Raw genomic sequence first — 15,601 nt, forward strand, 5'->3', positions numbered from 1 at the left:
TAATAGTTACACTTTCTTAACAGAAAAATTCAAGTTTTGTTTTTTGCAATTTGATCTGATAGTAAAGTCATTTCTTGCTAGATATACACATTTCATCACTGTACTTATTAATTAAAACAAAAACCAGCCCCAGCTCTATCACAGGTGTCATATGCTCTTTTGACACTCTGCCCTTCCATATGCATGGATGAAACATTGAAAGACAGCACGATTACCAAAAAGACATTTTCTCATAAAACAGAGAAGGCAACAATAACAACATACATGGTTAATGCAGTGGAAAAGCTGGTTTGACAGCTTTCAGACTATTCAGGTTGAAAGAGAGCTTAAATATTATACCCAGTACCAGATTTGCAGATAGGATGAGCACAAGTGACTTTACAATATCATCCAAGAAAAAATATTTTAGTGTACTACATTTGATGCATTATCCAATGTCTGCTAAAATATCTGCATCACCTACAGGATAGTTTTCGATTAGAGATGCACAGTCTGATACCATTGCATTTGCGTGATTATTGGTGTGGTTTTTAGTGTTTATTCATTAGAAATATTCTAAACTACCACAGTGGTAGAAATGTTTCATGACGAAACGTTTTTCCCATAATTTTGGGATTTCCTTACCTGGATGATTGAGCATGCATCAAGATACCACAATGACACCGGTGAACATCCAGGGAGTGGACATTGAGATAGTGGACTCTTATAGGTACCTGGGTGTTCACCTGAATAATAAACTGGACTGGAGCCACAACACTGATGCTCATTACAGGAAGGGTCAGACCAGCCTCTACCTGCTGAGGCGGCTGAGGTCATTTGGAGTACAGGGAGCGCTTTTAAAGACCTTCTATGACTCTGTGGTGGCATCTGTCATGTTTTACAGTGTTGTATGTTGGAGCAGCAGTTTATCAGCAGCTGAGAGGAAGAGGTTGGATAAACTCATTAGGAAGGCCAGCTCTGTTCTGGGATGCACCCTGTGCAGTGTGGGTGGTGGGAGACAGAAGGCCAAAATAACATCTCTGATGGACAGAGTCGCCCACCCCCATGCATGTAAATGTTGCTGAACTGCAGAGCTCCTTCAGTGACAGACTGCTGCATCCTAGATGCATGAAGGAGCGTTTCCGCAGGTCCTTCCTCCCTGCAGCTGCCAGACTGTACAATCAGAACTGCTCCCAACAAACATAGATGCTTACATCTATGCTGTATCTTGCACTATTTTATCAACCGATTCACACTATAACCAGGGTTGCCTCTTATCTGTATTTTATTGTATTTAATTTAACAACAGTATGGTACTCAGTTTTTGGTAACCATTGTCCTTCATGTAAATATGTAAAAATTGTGTAAGTTTCTGTTTTGTGTCTTGTGTACTGTTTGTTTGTATATGTGTTTTCTTGCTGCTGTTACACCCAAATTTCCCCTTGCGGGACAATTAAAGGATTATTCTATTCTATTCTATTCTATTCTATTCTAATAGTGTAAACCATTTTGTGGTCTTGGCTTGGTATGATTAAAAATAGATCAGGTGTAGGAAGAGCTTGTTTGGAATCAGTTTTGTGTGCAAAGGTTCATATGAGGCATGCTAACATTATGACAGAGAAAATCTTTCTGTTCTCACTCCTTAGACACCGTTTATTGTTGCAGTAGGTTTCTCCATACCTGAGCGTGTCAAGTGCACAGTGCATATCCTCCGGTCTAAAAAAAAGCTGCTTCAACAATGTTTCGCTTGGATGATTGTACGTCAGGTCAAGATCTCTCAGACAGGAGCGATTAGAGTTTACAGATGACAGGAGAGAAGTGAAACCTTCTTCTGTGATCAGACAACCTGAGAGACTGTTGAAAGATAAAAGGTCTTTTTTAGATCATGACGTACTAAGAAGAATCACACATAACACTGACGGAGGGTGTTTTTTTATGGTTCCTTTTGGTTTAAAGTATTTGTTTAAAATATAGTGTGTACAAAAGAAATTGTAGTCGACTGAATTCTTTTTTCTCCACCCCTCACCCCCCAACCCCGTACCTGATTCAAGTGCATAATCCTTGTTATATTTATCATTTTGTCTATCTATTGATAAAATGTTGATGAGAATAACACATCAGTGACATCAAATAAATTTATTCGGATCTGAAAATTTTCAGTTTGCAGTGTGAACTCTCCGGTCCACCTGAAAACTTCCCTCACTAATTAATCTCACTAATTCATATCTGAAACTTCAATCATAAAGTCATTTTTTTATCTTAACAATTAAACTACATAACATTATCCTAACCTGAGAGTTTCCAGAGTACAGTGTGGACTCTTCAGTCCAACAGACAGAAACTTCATGCCTGAATCTTGCAGATCATTGTTACTCAGGTCCAGCTCTTCAAGGCTACATGACTTGGAGCCGAGAACTGAAGACAGTGTTTCACAGCTTCTCTTTGACAGGTTGCAGCCCCTTAAACTGAAAAGGTAAGAAACAAAACAAATAAATAAAAAAAGTAAAAAGTAAAAATATATCAATAACATTCATAATCCTTCCTCTGCACATGTCCAAATCATCTTATTCCTGCCTCTCTAACTCGCTAATCCACTCTACATGAACTGTCTATCTGATTTACTGATCAGTTTTGGTTGCTCCCCCCCCCCCCCAAAAAAAATCTTAACATCTTTAGCTTTGCCACCTCCAGTTTGGCCTCTTGTCTGTTTGTATCCAAACCATATGGATGATACCATGCACACTGTTTTAGCCTCCATATGTCAGTGGATCACAAACATTCTGACAGGTGAGACTAGGAATAATGGTAAATGGCCTGTATATGTATAGCGCTGTGGCTACAATGTAGCTTGCCATCACCAGTGTGTGAATGTATGGGTGAATGACTGAATGTGTAAAAGCGCTTTGGGGTCCCTAGGGACTAGTAAAGCGCTATACAAATACAGGCCATTTACCATTTATGTGTAAACCTGTCCATCTTCACTGCAAACTTATGATGTATTACCACAGTTCCTTCCTAATGAGTTTATCCAACCTATCATATTTTTCACTTAATCCTCAAAGACACAGTACATCTCTTTCTGACCTTCTCTTTACTTCTTCATTAACACTGAAAGCAAACACTGCATCTGTAGTGAAATCTTCATACTACTCATTAATCTTCACCACTCTTCTTAACCTATCTTGAATAACTCTTTGCCATGGCTTCATGGTATAGTTTATCACAATTATTCTTGATAATTAGCAACACTTCTCATTTTATAAGGCCTTATCTGACTCTCCAAGATTGTATTAGAAAGTCTGGTCAAAATGTCCCTCTCCTGTCCATCTCTCCACACTTCATTCCCTTGATAGCTACCTTCATTTTATCTTGACTAATACACCTGGAATTAAACCAGTGATATTTTGTTGCTAAATAATAGTGTTAACCACTACATTATGGAGCCACATTTATTTGAATGTGATATAATCTTATGAATTAAACTTTGTTTAGAAATGAATTTGTTACATATTACATTTAGGTATTAGAACCAGCGTAAATTATTCTAACCTGAGCGTTTCCAGAGTACAGTTTGGACTCTGCAGTCCAAATGACAGATATTTCACTCCCAAATCCTGTAGGATGTTGTTACTCAGATCCAGCTCTCTCAGACTAGACGAGTGGGAGCTGAGAACTGAGGACAGAGCTTTACAGCTTCTTTCTGAGAGGTTGCAGCCACTCAATCTGAAGAAAAGAAAAAAAAAACAAATAGTTTTTTTTAATGAACACAGGCATGTACAACTCAAGCACTGAATCATTTTCCACGGAGTTGTGGCACAGATGAGTGATTAGGAGTGGAATATATCATATATGATATCACCTGTCAAGACTCTGTTTTGTGGGGACAGGGATACTAAAGAAATGTTTGGAAATACCATCTTCATCTCATGCGGCCCCCTGGCGTCAGTTGGATGCTCAAGGCAAAAGCTGATGGGAATAACAATTCTCCCTTAGATAACAAGACTGTTTATTGTGACTCTCTGTCCCCTCTTTCAAGGCCACCCGCGTCGACTGAAGATTGTTGACTTTTGCCCAACCGAGTGAAGGGACACTTTCACTCGGTTGAACACGGAGCACACACACACATATGCATGTACACTGAGAAGACCTACACCCACCCCTGTTAAAGTCAAATTGTTAAATGTTGTCATTGTGTTTCTTAAATTTGTAAGTCTTAGTTCAAACTATAGGATCAAAGACATTCCTTTGTCTCGGGCCACCTCTCCAGCCAATTTGATGCTGGGGGAGGCTGATGTGGGTTTTATTGTAGGTATCTGGAAGATCTGTTTCTTGTGTTGTAAGTTTCCTGCTTTTATGATCCTTTACAAATGCACACACACACTCACATGCATGCATGCACACACACACACACACGTTCTTGCACATGCATACACGTGCACACACATAGTGCCTTGTATTTTGTAACCAAGGGGGTTTTACGGTGGGAGGTGCTTGTCTTGTGTATTGTAACAGTTTTTAAATAAAAAGGCTATGAGTAGGGCTGCTCTTTGAAGGACTTGGGTTTAGAAACAGGTGAGGAGTGTTTAGCTCCACAGCCTGGTTCTGACCAAGCTTCCCTCGTTAGCGAGTAAAAGACCGTCCATCCATCCATCCATCCATCCATCTTCATCCGCTTTATCCGAGGCCGGGTCGCGGGGGCAGCAGCCTAAGCAAAGAGGCCCAGACCTCCCTCTCCCCAGCCACCTCCTCCAGCTTATCCGGGGGAATACCAAGGCGTTCCCAGGCCAGCCGAGAGATATAATCTCTCCAGCGTGTCCTGGGTCTGCCCCGGGGCCTCCTCCCGGTGGGACATGCCTGGAACACCTCACCCAGGAGGCGCCCAGGGGGCATCCTTGTCAGATGCCCGAACCACCTCAGCTGGCTCCTTTCGATGTGGAGCAGCAGCTGCTCTACTCTGAGCCCCTCCCGGATGGCCGAACTTCTCACCCTATCTCTAAGGGAGAGGCCAGCCACCCTTCGGAGGAAGCTCATTTCTGCCGCTTGTATCCGCAATCTCGTTCTTTCGGTCACTACACACAGCTCGTGGCCATAGGTGAGGGTAGGGACGTAGATCGACCGGTAAATTGAGAGCTTCGCTTTTACACTCAGCTCCCTCTTCACCACGACGGACCGGTGCAGCGTCCGCATTACTGCAGCTGCAGCCCCAATCCGTCTGTCGATCTCCGGCTCCCTTCTCCCATCACTCGCGAACAAGACCCCGAGATACTTGAACTCCTCCACTTGGGGCAGGAACTCATCCCCGACCCGGAGTGGGCACTCCACCCTTTTCCGGCTGAGAACCATGGCCTCAGATTTGGAGGTGCTGATCCTCATTCCCGCTGCTTCACACTCGACTGCGAACCGTTCCAGTGTGAGCTGGAGGCCCTCACCCGATGAAGCCAACAGAACCACATCATCTGCAAAAATCAGAGATGAGATTCTGAGGCCACCAAAGCGAAAGCCCTCCGCCACTTGGCTGCGCCTAGAAATCCTGTCCATAAAAATTATGAACAGAACCGGAGACAAAGGGCAGCCCTGGCGGAGCCCATCACCCACCAGGAACGAGTCCGACTTATTGCCGGCAATGCGAACCAAGCTCTTGCAACGGTTGTATAGGGATCGAATGGCCCGTAGCAATGGGCCAGACACCCCATATTCCCGCAACACCTCCCACAGGACACCCCGAGGGACACGGTCGAATGCCTTCTCCAAGTCCACAAAACACATGTAGACTGGTTGGGCAAACTCCCATGCACCCTCAAGTATCCTCGAGAGGATAAAGAGCTGGTCCAGTGTTCCGCGACCAGGACGAAAACCGCATTGTTCCTCCTGTATCCGAGGTTCGACTAGCGGACGAACTCTCCTTTCCAGCACCCTGGCATAGACTTTCCCAGGGAGGCTGAGTAAAAGACCGGTTGAAGATTAATTTGGAAATGTGTAGAGTACTTAAATTATATTATATACAACCATGAATCTGCGTTTGTACTCACAGAGATTTGCTGGAGGCTTTGACCACTGGCAGCAGCCTCAGAAGAGCCTCCTCTGAAGCAGAGTATTTCTTCAGGTCAAACACATCCAGATCTTTTTCTGATGACAGTAAGATGAAGACCATAGCTGACCACTGAGCAGGGGATAGTTTATCAGTGGAGAGACTTCCTGATCTCAGGGACTGTTGGATCTCCTCCACTAGAGAACGATCATTCAGTTCATTCAGACAGTGGAACAGATTGATGCTCTTATCTGCACTCAGGTTCTCACTGAGCTTCTCCTTGATGTACTGGACTGTATTCTTTTTAATTTGTGAGCTACTTTCTCTCTGTGTCAGCAGACCTCGTAGGAGGGTCTGATTGGTCCGAAGACAAAGACCCAGGAGGAAACGGAGGAACAAGTCCAGGTGTCCATTTGGACTCTGTAAAGCATTGTTCACAGCACTCTGGTGGAAGTGTTTAAATGTAGATTGTCCTGTTTTTGACTTCTTGGAGGTTGTTTGTTCTTCTTCCAGCAGATTGATGCCAGAGTTGATGAAGGTCAGATGGACATGAAGAGCAGCCAGAAACTCCTGAACACTCAGATGGATGAAGCAGTACACCTTGTCCTGATACAGTCCTCTCTCCTCTTTAAAGATCTGTGTGAACATTCCTGAGTACACTGAGGCTGCTCTGATATCGATGCCACACTCTGTCAGGTCTGATTCATAGAAGATCAGGTTTCCTTTCTGCAGCTGATCAAAAGCCAATTTTCCCAGAGACTCAATCATCTTCCTGCTCTCTGGACTCCAGTGTGGATCTGTCTCAGCTCCTCCATCATACTTGACCTTCTTCACTTTAGCTTGAACCACCAGGAAGTGGATGTACATCTCAGTCAGGGTCTTGGGCAGCTGTCCTCCCTCTCTGGTTTTCAGCCCATCTTCCAGAACTGTAGCAGTGATCCAGCAGAAGACTGGGATGTGGCACATAATGTGGAGGCTTTGTGATGCCTTGATGTGGGAGATGATCCTGCTGGCCAGCTCCTCATCTCTGAATCTCTTCCTGAAGTACTCCTCCTTCTGTGGGTCAGTGAAACCTCTGACCTCTGTCACCATGTCAACGCATGCAGGAGGAATCTGATTGGCTGCTGCAGGTCGTGTGGTTATCCAGAGGTGAGCAGAAGGAAGCAGATTCCCCCTAATGAGGTTTGTCAGCAGCACATCCACTGAGGTGGACTTTCTAGGGTCAGTCAGGATCTTGGTTTTGTGGAAGTCCAGAGGAAGTCGACACTCATCCAGACCATCAAAGATGAACAGAACCTGGAAGTCTTCAAATCTGCAGATTCCTGCTTCTCTGGTTTCAGTAAAGAAGTGATGAACAAGTTCCACCATGCTGAACGTTTCCTCTTTCAGCACATTCAGCTCTCTAAAAGTGAATGGCAATATGAACTGGATGTTCTGGTTGGCTTTGTCTTCAGCCCAGTCCAAGGTGTATTTCTGTGTTAAGACTGTTTTTCCAATGCCAGCAACTCCCTTTGTCAGCACTGTTCTGATTGGTTCATCTCTTCCAGGTGAGGCTTTAAAGATGTCTTCTTGTCTGATTGTTATTTCTGGTCTGTCGGGTTTCCTGGATGCTCTTTCAATCTGTCTGACCTCATGTTCATCATTGACCACTGCACTCACTCCCTCTGTGATGTAGAGCTCTGTATAGATCTGATTCAGAAGGGTTGGATTTCCTGCTTTAGCGATCCCCTCAAAAACACACTGGAACTTCTTCTTGAGTGCAGATTTAAGGTTACGTTGACAAGCTGCAGCAACGGTTTCTGAATGATACAAAGACATGTGCGTGGGCACACACACACCGACATTTTTATACTCAACTCTTTTATTTTATTGCACATCAACCTGAAGTCTGTTTTGCTGGTAGATGGGTGATATTCCCAAGTTATGTCTTCTTCTTGCAAATTCTCTTTGTACAGGTCCTTATTTTCACTTTACATATTAACTATTTTCTGTCTGAAACTGAAAATGCACTCTAGATCTTTACACAACTGCATTTCAATTCAGCTAGGCTTTGTCCATGCTCTAAAGCAGGGGTGTTAAACTCCAGTCCTCGAGGGCCGGTGTCCTGAAACTTTTGCACGTGTCCTTGCTGCAACACAACTGCACAAAATTAGTTGGTCATTAACTAGACTATCAAATTTGACTGTATTCTCATGTGGCAACCCCTAATTCTACTCAAGTAAATTAAAATAAATGTAAGTGTTTGGAAAAATGTACTTCTAAAAGTACTCTTATTGCACCATGCTCATTCAACAATGAGCTGCTGTAACATGAATCAAATGGCTGAATTGCCACCTCAGCATGCAATCAAGTTATACAGAGTGTTACTAATGACCTTTTTTTTCCAGGTGTGTTGCAGCAGGGACACATGTAAAGATTTCAGGACACCGGCCTTCGAGGACTGGAGCTTGACACCAGCACGATTAAGAGTCACGGCTTAAAAAAGTATTAGTGTTATTACCTGCCTTTATTGAAAGATTCTTTTGAAACAATTTGAACCGCATGCTCCTGTGTGTTTTAAAAAGCAAAACTCGCCACACTACAGAACTAATTTGTTACTGGCATTAAATTGAGGACATTTTTTTTTTTCAAATCATGCTTTTGAATAAGATATGGAATATGTAGACATGGTTTTAAAGGCATTACATAATGTTTTATGTTTTGTTTTGTTCTTAAAGTTCTTCTTTTATAGAAATCTTACTGTTCTCCAGACAGTCAGCCAGCTTCTCTTGTTTCATTCTCCTCAGGAAGTTTAGTGTGATCTTTATAAATGCCTCTCTACTGCTCCTTTGCTCTTCATCTTTGCCCCCCAACACCTCATCATCTTCCTCCCTCCGACTCTCTAAGCATTCTGGGTAATCTGGACTCAGAACCTTCTGGATCTTCCTCAGCTCCTCCTTCACAAAAGAGATGATTTTTTCCTCCAGCACCTGGAACAGAATACTTTATGAATGAGCCAATCAGACTGAAATCATGGAGACAAACATCAGATCCATGTTGGACACACTGACAATCTACTGGTCTACAAAGAATAATGTTAGAGTAGTTGTTGTACATGTACAGACCATAAATATTGAGTTCAGTTGTGCTTGATGCTGCTGGGCAGACTGACCAGTGGGAACCTCTGAGCTCTCCTGGTTCACTCTGTGATGGAATCAAAGAATCAGTTTAAACTCATAGCAAAGATTCAACAAGTGCTTGCAACCAAACCAATTTTCAAACCACTCTAAATGTCATAAAAACAAAAATGTGTATTTCAAGTTTTGTGACATTTCAACATCATTGTCATGAAATAAATGGCAGGGTATGTCTAATTGGGAGTAGACCCCAGGAAAAAATGGATGGTCGGTATAAAAATACTTCAGCTGCTACACTTTAATGTGATTAAGTGATGTTGTAATTTATAATTAACAGCAAAAATGAAAGAAGAAACAGACAGGCACATAAAATGTAAATGACATGTGAAGCCAACTCAAATGTGAGAAAAAGTACTTTAATGTTTAATTATGTCTAATAGTTAAAAGGTACGTTAATGGTTTGAAATTGACTTTCTTTTTCCTTTCTGCCCTTTACGTCAAAAAAACTCAGCTAAGCTCAGTCATCATGAAGTACATTAACCTAACTGGCACAATATGAAGGCTGAAATGCTATTGTTGATCATTCCTGTTTTCTGTGAAACCTAGCAATATATATATATATATATATATATATATATATACTGTCTTTCAGTCCAGCTTTGTCCAGCCACTGGTAGGATCTTGAATCGACTTTTAAATATAACTGTGTTTTGGCAGAAACGTCATATTCTCAGATTAAAGCTCACAAAACCATTTCAACAACAACCAAACAGCAGATGAGAGCAGGCACACGGATTCCACACAAAGACGTAAACACAGAACGGACCTGACGCATCAGAATCAACTTTGTCTTTCTCGGCTTTCTCACCCGACGGCCCGTAGACGGACACGCTTTCGGAGCTTAGTGATTCTGATGCGTCCGGTCCGCGCTGTGTTTACGTCTTTTTTGCACTAGATTCTGAACTGCAGGTTTTGTCTCTCTCCAACCAAAATTCGCCAAGCCAGCAGATAAAGAAGCAGCAAACTGCGCTTCACATTTGATAAATGTCGTCATGAATTCCCTCTGACTTTTGCTCTTTTGTTTCCACCACGATAAAAATCACACTTCATGCACAGCTCTCTCTCTCTGTGTACTTCAGGAACAGTTTCCCATCTCAAATCTCTTTTCTGCATTGTTCATTCGCTTATTACCCACCAGTCTACCGTTGTTTACAGCGCTGTCTTTTTCTTTTTTCACTTAAATGACCTCGGACAAGAAACCCTAATTTCTGCTTTTCAATACTGAAGAAATTTAAACTTCTTAAAATTATGCAAAATTGCAGAATATTTTTAAGGTTATCTGCTATAAAAAGCCAGACCAGGAAAATCTCCTTCATGGTTTTCTGTGTTTTATTCTCAGTTACTTTCACACAAAGGCATCTGCTGTGATGTTCACAATTCTGATGAAGTCTCACATGTATCAGTACTGATAAATGACTGTCTGAGGCAAAATTTAATCGAATCAGGGCTTTGAGAACCGGAATCGAATGAAAAAGTGTATCCAGAAAACATATTATATGCTGCAATAAATGCACTGCCTAAGTGTCCCCTCTCCCCACTGCCTTTCAGCAACAGACAGCAGCAAACAGGTCATCAGAGGAGGCCAAGATGATGATTAAGTTTAACAAATTTCTCAATATTGACAAAGCACTTTAAGCACAAGTTTGTTAGTTAATAATTTAGAAATGAATATTGTCTGTATGGACTTCCCCCCCAAAGAAAGTGCACATGCAAAACTGCGGTGTTAAGCGATGTGGTTGAAAAATTTGAGTGCGTCCATGTCAAAAAGCTATTCTAGAGCCCTGATATATAAGGCTGGTGTCTATCACACCAGGAAAGAGCGTGTCTAGTGCTAACATAGTGCAAACCAGCTATCTCAACTATTTGCACAGGGGGCACTTTTCTTAGTAAGAGTATTACATTCTTTCTTTGTACTCTTTAATGAGATCAGACAGAGAAAAATGCTAGGTATTGGACCAATGGCTCCTTATCAAAATTAGCACACGTTTAACAAGCCAAGGCTGGCAGCAAAGAGCAATCTGCCACTACAGGCTGCCTGAGGAGACTGGAAAAACACTCGGCCTTACTACAGACTCAGATTTGTGGTTACAGTCTGTAATTCCCCCAAACAGCTGGACGCTGCAAATTTTCCAAAGCATTACTCTAAGAGGAGGAAATTATCTTTTTTCAACTACAGACTGTTTACATTTCATGCTCCAGTGTAGGGATGGGCTGCATTATTATTTTTCCCCACAGGGCCAGACTATTAAATTCAGTGAAAGCTCACACACTGAATAAATTAAAAATATACACAGTGCTGATTTAAGTCCAACTCTAAGCAAATTCTTTTACAATCAAATATTTGTGAGCGTACAAGTCCTGAGTCTGGTTAAAAACATTTATTTCAGCACCTTCAGGCAGCTGTTGAGATTCGGTGCTATGAAAATAAAACTGGATTGTGGTTAAATTAAAAAGACCATTTAATATTATCCCATTATTTCCAAATTAAGCAAATTTTCCTAGAACCTTCTTCAAAAATAAAGGAAAAAATATATGAATTATTACAATTGAATAAAAAAAATAAAAAAAAACATCAAGAAGTTTATACAGGCATAAGTTCAACATTAGTTCTTTGAATCTGAACAGAACTGTGTCACCAACAAGTTATTCCCAAAGAAGGTAAAGTTCACACTGAATTGTCACTATAAAAACATCCCATTGAAATGCTGGTCAGAAATATTCTGAGAAGAATAAGGCTGTTCTCGACAGTTGGCTTATTAACAGGGAACTGGAGAGAACAAATTAGAGTGAACTAGGGAATAAAAGAAAAAGCTTATATGCACATAAAAATGAGTGTGAGACAACATTTAGACACAGATTACCTCTTCCTGGCAGGACGTCGTCTGTTCTTAGGATTAATATTCATGTCTTTTGGATTGGAAGAAGAAATCCTAAAGGGGGAAAAAAAAAGAAAAAAAAACAACTTAACTTTTACAAATTTTCTGTAAAATCATTTATACTTATAGCTTTGTTAAAAGTGATAATGTTGTGGATTTTATTATGACATATATAACTGTATACACTAGAGATGGACCGATCCAATATTACGTATCGGTCCGATACTGACCTAAATTACTGGATTGGATATCGGAGAGAAATAAAAAATGTAATCCAATCCATTATATGTCATGAAAGCACCTCACAAAACTTGCGACACGCCGTAACTCGCCTCTAACCTTAGCACGCTGGAGCAGTATGCGTCACGTGATAAAGCAGCTGTGGCGTGCGAGACTTGTCGGCGGTCTGGTTGAGCATTTAGAGCCTTGCTACCAATCCGGCATTTCATCTCCGAGAAAGTTATCCCCAAGAGAAGTAAAGCAAGTGTTTAAAGTCATCTCTGAATGTTTGTAAAGCATTCCCACGTTAAGCTTAACAAGTCAAAGTCAAAGTCAAAGTCAACTTTATTGTCAATTCTGCCACATGTACAGGACATACAGAGAATAGAAACTTCGTTACTCTCAATCCCTAGATAAAATAGAAAATGAACATTTAAATATAAGAGTGATTAAAAATGCAAGTAAAATATTTTAAAGTAAAAAAATTAAATAAATATAATACAATTTTACATATAACAAGAAAGCTATACAATATACAATATAATGGGTAAATGACATTGAGTGCAAACCAGGCAGAGTAGTGCAAATAGGCAAATAGTGCAAATGGAGATTTGGTAATGTACGGTATGAGATAGTGTAACACAAAGTCTTATGAGGTAATGGCAGTCCAATGCTCCACAAAGTGACTGGTAACTGGTGCAGGCCAGTGAGTGAGTCAGAGAGTGTGTGTGTGTGTGTGTGTGTGTGTGTGACAGAGTTCAGTGAGACCGTGGAGGAGAGAGGGGAGAGGGGGCAGAATCGGGAGGGAGTTAAGCTTCCTGACAGCCTGATGGATGAAGCTGTCCTTCAGCCTGCTGGTCCTGGCCTGGAGACTCCGCAGTCTCCTCCCCGACGGCAGCAGCTTGAAGAAGCTTTGCATTGGGTGCGTGGGATCAGCCGCTATGCAAAGGGCTTTTTTAGTGAGACGGGTGCTGTAAATGTCCTGGAGGGAGGGGAGAGAGACACCAATGATCCTCTCTGCAGCTCTCACTATGCGTTGGAGGGTTCTATGACAGGAGGCATTGCAGGCTCCAAACCACACAGTGATACAGCTCGACAGGATGCTCTCGATGGTGCCTCTGTAGAAAGTGTGCATGATGGGGGCTGGTGCTCCTGCTCTTCTTAGTTTGCGGAGAAAGAAGAGACGCTGCTGTGATTTCTTGGCCAGTGCTGTGGTGTTGTACGTCCAGGAGAGATCCTCTGTGATGTGCACACCCAAGAACTTGGTGCTGCTCACTCTCTCCACAGACGCTCCGTCAATGGTCAGAGGAGCATGTTGGGTGTGCATTCTCCTGAAGTCCACAACAATCTCCTTCGTCTTCTCCACATTCAGAGAGAGATTGTTGTCAGCACACCACGTGGCCAGGCGTCTCACCTCACTTCTGTAACAACCGATATATGGAGCGACTGTCTCTTCTCTCCCCCTCCCTCTCCTGCTGCTACTTCAATCGTGAAACTGATCAATGATCAGCTGATCGGCTTTTCTGCCGCGAGTTCGTCTCTCTTGTTTGTTTTTGGCCCACTTCGCGCCAGAAAGAGGAAACCAGAGGCTGAACAACAGCAGCACGTTTAACCTTGATAAGCTGTTGTTAGAATTTATTTAATATTACTTTCTACACCAGGATCTTTTTCTACGTAGCTGACGGCTTGTAACTGTGCAGGGGCGGATCTAGCACGGTTTAGCCAGGGGGGCCGATAGGGCATTAACTGGGAAAAAGGGCACAAAGACATAGTTTTCTTTCTTATTCTCATTTAAAATGTCTAGCTTTTATTAAATAATTATCTGAATCTTACACCCAAAGTTTTAATTTGATGTAAAATGAATAGAAGTCCATTACTGTACATAGTAACTATTAAGTCTAATATACCCTAGTAAGCTATAGTACTTTTCCCTTTGGGAAGGCTGTGCAGTCTGCCGTTCTGTTAAAGAAAGATGTTGAATCTATTTAAAATTTCTTGAAAAAAAATTTTTCTGTGCATTTTTTTTCACACTGCATCAAATTAAGGTTGATTACGCCGATTAAGCATCATGAGTTGGAGCGTGAGGGGTGGTTCCCTATTTTTTGTTTTTGTTGCTGGGATTTGAAACCCTATTAGTTAGGTTGCTTAATATTTGACCTAAGTACTCTTTAAAATACCAGAATAGGGAGGATGGAGTAGGTTTAAGTTTATTAGATTGATCGGTATTTCTGAACTATGAAATATTTCTTTTGTATACAGGTATAACAGAATAGCTTTAGTGTTGTTTTTTAAAGTTGAGTATGAACTTAGGCAAAATGCAGCAAGATATTTAAAAAAAACAGTTTTACTGATTAAAAAACACTATATCGGATTCATATCGGTATCGGCAGATATCCAAATTTATGATATCGGACATAAAAAAGTGGTATCGTGCATACTCACAATGAAGTGTTTTTATAGTGAAGTCACTGTGTTAAGCATTTACCCTGCATGTTCAAATCACACAGCCCATATATTTAGGTGATATATATCTCCCACTAAAATAATGAAAAAGTTGTGCCACTTGTTGCATGAACATATGTTGATCAATACTTTTTGAATATGTAACAATAAGGATCAGAAAGAAACCTTTGGCCAACTGTGACTAGTCCAACAAAGGGTTAATTCAGCTTGGCACTGCTAAAGTATGTGCATAGGACCCTTCTCGGCATGCAGCTGCCTTTAACTGTTTTGTTGGGTTTTTGTGTTTGGTTTTTTTGCCGCCTGTCCCGTTTGGTTCTTTTGTCATTAGAATTATTGTCTGAAGGCAAAGAGAGAAGCCCAACGGAATTACTTTACCAAGTGGACCATCCCTGCCTTGCCGTATTGGTCCATTTGATTGACCTTTGTTGTTATTATTTATTTATTTTAGTTTATTTTCAGTTGTTACAGACGGGACAGACATGACCGGGGAGAGGGAGGGAAACAAAGACAGCGGGGAAGAAGAATAGAGATGAAGGGCAAGAAAGGGAAAAGAAAAAAAAAGGGGGGGGGGGGGGCAAAAAAAATACATATACAAAAAAATACATATTTTTATATCACCTGGATCAGCTGTTGAGAGAAAAAAGAGAAAACAAGCAAACAAAAACAGCAATATAATAAACACCATCGCAATACTCTATGTGTATATAGCAATAAATATTAAATATTATTATGCAGCACATAAGATTTACAGCGCACCGTGTTCTTTGAGGTAGGAGCCAAAAAGGGTGTAGCTTGTGTGTGTGAGCACCCGTGTGTACACCTGTGAGCATGAGCACGCTTGTATTCAAAAGGTTCTTTCA

General features: G+C 41.5%; 1 protein-coding gene across 6 annotated transcripts in view; it reads right to left on the reverse strand.

Moving 5' to 3' along the window:
• LOC146673490 (protein NLRC3-like) overlaps window positions 1-15,601 on the reverse strand; it is a 48,808-nt gene that overhangs the window by 9,254 nt on the left and 23,953 nt on the right. For 5 of the 6 annotated variants that reach the window (XM_085401673.1, XM_085401675.1, XM_085401672.1 and 2 more), the window contains 7 exons: window positions 12,045-12,113; window positions 9,112-9,190; window positions 8,748-8,976; window positions 6,009-7,806; window positions 3,529-3,702; window positions 2,271-2,444; window positions 1,660-1,833 (listed from right to left, as the gene is read on the reverse strand). In XM_085401673.1, coding sequence (XP_085257799.1) covers window positions 1,660-1,833; window positions 2,271-2,444; window positions 3,529-3,702; window positions 6,009-7,806; window positions 8,748-8,976; window positions 9,112-9,190; window positions 12,045-12,113 — 2,697 coding nt within the window. Of the gene's footprint in view, window positions 1-1,659; window positions 1,834-2,270; window positions 2,445-3,528; window positions 3,703-5,133; window positions 7,807-8,747; window positions 8,977-9,111; window positions 9,191-12,044; window positions 12,114-15,601 lie in introns of those variants that run through there. The other variant, XM_085401676.1, reaches the window with a different exon arrangement.

Source organism: Rhamphochromis longiceps, linkage group LG3 (genome assembly GCF_057381845.1).
Source record: "Rhamphochromis longiceps isolate RC_006_pf linkage group LG3, R_longiceps_female_GT1.1, whole genome shotgun sequence".
NCBI classification, from domain to species: domain Eukaryota; kingdom Metazoa; phylum Chordata; class Actinopteri; order Cichliformes; family Cichlidae; genus Rhamphochromis; species Rhamphochromis longiceps.